General features: G+C 41.5%; 1 protein-coding gene across 5 annotated transcripts; it reads right to left on the bottom strand.

The window, feature by feature from the left end:
• Positions 1–1,137: 1,137 nt before the first annotated feature.
• On the bottom strand, positions 1,138–3,257 carry LOC121986073 (non-specific lipid transfer protein GPI-anchored 1-like). Of its 5 annotated transcripts, none has more exons than XM_042539870.1 (6): positions 3,140–3,257; positions 2,911–3,074; positions 2,565–2,738; positions 2,242–2,451; positions 1,767–2,088; positions 1,138–1,615 (listed from the first exon to the last, which is right to left on the bottom strand). In XM_042539870.1, exons 4-6 carry the CDS (start codon positions 2,311–2,313, stop codon positions 1,506–1,508), a joined length of 504 nt encoding a protein of 167 aa, XP_042395804.1. In that variant the 5' UTR covers positions 2,314–2,451; positions 2,565–2,738; positions 2,911–3,074; positions 3,140–3,257; the 3' UTR covers positions 1,138–1,505. The 5 variants fall into 5 exon arrangements, with proteins under 5 accessions (XP_042395804.1, XP_042395808.1, XP_042395805.1 ...); XM_042539874.1 differs by having other exon boundaries at positions 1,767–2,085; XM_042539871.1 differs by having other exon boundaries at positions 2,911–3,053.
• Between the last annotated feature and the right edge of the window lie 385 nt (positions 3,258–3,642).

Here is a 3,642-nt window from a genome sequence, read left to right as displayed (position 1 = left end):
AAAGTCTGCCATTTTAGACATCGGGTTAAAACCGGTGTAGTATCACTTAACGACACCGGTTTTCGAATCGGTTATTAACCGGTGTAGTATCACTTAACGACACCGTTTCATACACGGTGTAAAACCGATGTAATAGCTTTTGTTAATAACACCAGTTTTGGCAGCGGTAAATGACCGATGTAATATTACTTTATAACACCGGTTTTACATCGGTGGAAAACCGATGTAATATGTATTTTTTCTAACAGCACTGATTTGATTTTAAAACCGACAATAACAAAAAAAAATACACAAATATTCACAAATTGTACAAATATTCTTCATTCAATAATATCCATAAAATACACAAATATTCACAAATTATATAAATAATCTTCTTACAACAATATTCATAAAATACCCAAACATTCTTTTTACATCAAAAGCTAGCTAATAGATATCAAAATCAAAGTATAACATTCTGTTAACACATTAAGGTACAACTGTCTCAAATGTAATCTAGCATGCATTCAGCCCACTCGAACCGCACTTCATCAATTTCAACTCTGGAGTACTTGAGATTTGTAAACTGTAAAAACACATAAATTCACCATATGTCAAATAACTAAAACAAATGTGTGCATGTATCAAATAAAATAGAATACTGATTTTTAAAGGCTGCTATGGAAGATAACGAATATAACAGTGAAAGAAGCATAGAAGAACAAAGAAAATGTTCATAGTTAACAAGTGAATGAAGAGATATACTATTTATTGTACTACCTCTGATGCCATCTTCCAAATCTCATAAGCAAGAACGCAACTGTTCAGAATCATTCCCTGGCAATGAATGAAGAATGTTTATGTTGCTGCTTTTGATGAGTGCTATATTGTTTGTATCTTAAAACATTGGCTTCTAGAAAAACATTAGACATAATTAAACAGATATTACCTGGAGTTTCCAAGTTGCTATGTTCTGGTAGTGCAGCATAATTGTCTGATTGTTGGATGTCAGCAAAAGTATCTGGTGTTGACGATAGATATCTGAGATGATAACTGAGAAGTGATGGCCCAAACCATCCATATTTTCTGGCACTACTAAAAGCCATCTCGGCATCAGTAAGCTGATTAAAAATTAGTTTGACGCTGTTGCTCTCCTGTTGCTACTTCCACTATGGGCCCATAGCGACAGCAAATCCTAATCAGATCAACTTCAGAAGGAAGAGGACTGGATTTATTGAAATTCAAAACCAAAGCTGTAGGCATACACCTATCGACTATCTTTGCATTGACACTGATTATGGGCCTATCTGAGGATAGCACTTGCTTCATAGTGGGACAAGCTATTCCAATTTGAATATGTTATGTGGCTTGTACAACAGGAACAGAAATCAGAGCAGATGTTTGTCTTGAAGTTTTCCTCTTTTTCCTTTGAGCCGGAGCATGAACTTCGACTTCGATTTTAGTAGGGCGGTTATGAGTTATCAAGTCAGACCAGTAAGAATCCATCATGTGATCAGTTTCTATCATCTCAGAAAAAACCGACAAAGCTTCAACTCTCCGTTTCTTATCCTTTTCAGCTCTTTCTTCCTCAAGATGTTTCTCTTCACTAGCAGAAGAAGAAACACAGTAGTTCCTAAATTTAGTGAAGAAACTGATTAGACTAGAGAGATAATCATACCCTTCAATAGGATCTCTGGCTGCCAAATACAGCAGAAAGAACATTTCAATATTTTAAAATATTTTTTTAAAATAAAAATAAAAAGAAGGAAACAAATAATAGCTACCGTTACAATTGCTAGCGTTGGAGTTGTCGAGGTTGCAAGCACCGGGCAGCATGAGCAGGAGTTCGACCTTGAGCTCTAAGGCGCTCCAGGGGGAGGAGCAGTTGTGCGTCTGCTGTACGGCGTAGCAGAGGCAGACGGGGTTTGTGCCCCGGATGTTCCTCACGGTGTCGCAGCAGTCGCTGTTGGGTCGGTCGCTGCTGCCGCTGCCATAGTCCATGCAGGGGGTCAGGCTGCTGGTGGCATCCGTGCACTGATGCTGCAGCGAAGTATCGGCTGCTGGTGACTTCTCTTGTCTGTTGTCAACTTTTTTCTTCCTGGTCTTCTACATATGTAGATGCAACCATATAAGATATGTAAGATAACAGAAAATATTGGACCGATGGTGCCATATTGTAAGGTTGTAATATGTTATAGTTCCATGTTTGTTGTGTATAAAAAGAATTACAAAGAACATCACTGGGAAGCTTCAGGTAACCTGATGTTGATACTGAAGTATACTGGTATTGGCAGTCCTCTTGCTGAAGAGAAATTTGGCGAAGAGCAGCATTACCCCTATCCACGACTAGAAGAGAACAAGTTCTTCCAACATATATCACATCAAAGTCATTAGAAAACTTAGCATCCTCACTCGGGCCATCTCTATAACCTGCTATATTTGATTTTCCTCCAGCAATAGTAGTCACACCTGAAGAAGCCATCACAAGTAAAAAATAGACTTTTTGACTCAATTGCAGAATTGTGGTCTTTAATTTTACATTTCTTTGAATCTAAATACAGGAATTTGCTCAAGTGTTGTACCTGATTCAGTTATCTTTCGAATAGCCATATTGGAGATATCAGCAACATACACATTCCCTTTGTCATCCATAGCGGCACCTTTTGGACGATAGAAACGAGCATCTGCAGGTTTACCATCTCTACATGTCCAGAGAATCCCTTAAATGACCCGGCAACCAAATCTTGCTCTGCTATCTGCAACGCGATTTTTGTCGAAACCAGCTCGCAAAACTTTATAAAGTGAAGATCTCCAAATAGACACAAAAAGCTATAAGGGAAAATGATGGCATATACCTGATACAACTTCCAATCTCTTATGGTAGATCGCAATAGAAAAACTAGGAAGTGAAGGGAACGGGGGAATTACACTGGGAGAGAGGCGGAGTGATCCGAACTATATTGTTATTTGTGGCGTCGACTGCGAAGAGCTCCCCCTCGAGGGAGACCCGGATAGTGTGCGGAAGTACGCCTAGCTTGTCCCCCACCACAAGCGTCTCTACAAAGTACCCACTAAGTCGACAACGTCCCCATCTGAACACACGGCTTTAGACGCGAAGCAACAAACTTTTAAGAAAATGGAAGGAAAAAGAACACACCGCTCTCGAACAGGCCCTTTCCACCGGCAGCGCTCCGCCCTCGCCTCCCCCGGCGGAAAACTCCATCTGGAAGGAAGAGACAGTGCTGTTGGGCGACGACGACGCCGCCGCCGCCACCACCTCGCATCGACAGTTCCACGTTCCCTGCGGCACAAAAAAACACGAGTCGAGTATCCATCACCATTTCTCGCAGTAGAGATGTTGATAGACAAAGATATCTCAGATCTCAAAACCCTCGTTCGGAAAACGATCGAGAAGACAACAAGCAAAAACCGTCCCCAAATCGTCCAACCCCTAAAAATTTCCGAAACTCCAACAGATCCCTTACCGGCCTCGGACGCCCATGGGAACCGCAGCTGGGAAAACGAAGGCTGCGCGGAATGAGGCAAGAGAGGAAGGAGCTTAAGCTGCAGCGGCGCCGCAGCGGAACCCCTCTCCTCCTCCTCCTCTTCCTCCTCCTCCTCCATTGTGTCCTCTTTTTCCCCTAATCTCATCCCAAACAA

Source organism: Zingiber officinale, chromosome 5B (genome assembly GCF_018446385.1).
Source record: "Zingiber officinale cultivar Zhangliang chromosome 5B, Zo_v1.1, whole genome shotgun sequence".
NCBI classification, from domain to species: domain Eukaryota; kingdom Viridiplantae; phylum Streptophyta; class Magnoliopsida; order Zingiberales; family Zingiberaceae; genus Zingiber; species Zingiber officinale.
This window is presented reverse-complemented; position numbering and strand designations above follow the sequence as displayed.

Excerpts from the sequence above, each read along its gene's own strand:
- LOC121986073 (XM_042539870.1), bottom strand. The coding sequence starts at position 2,313 with ATGCTGCTCTTCGCCAAATTTCTCTTCAGCAAGAGGACTGCCAATACC. Across the intron at positions 2,089-2,241 it reads TACTTCAGTATCAACATCAG|AAGACCAGGAAGAAAAAAGT; the intron begins GTTACCTGAAGC and ends CTACATATGTAG. Across the intron at positions 1,616-1,766 it reads CAACGCTAGCAATTGTAACG|GAACTACTGTGTTTCTTCTT; the intron begins GTAGCTATTATT and ends CACTAAATTTAG.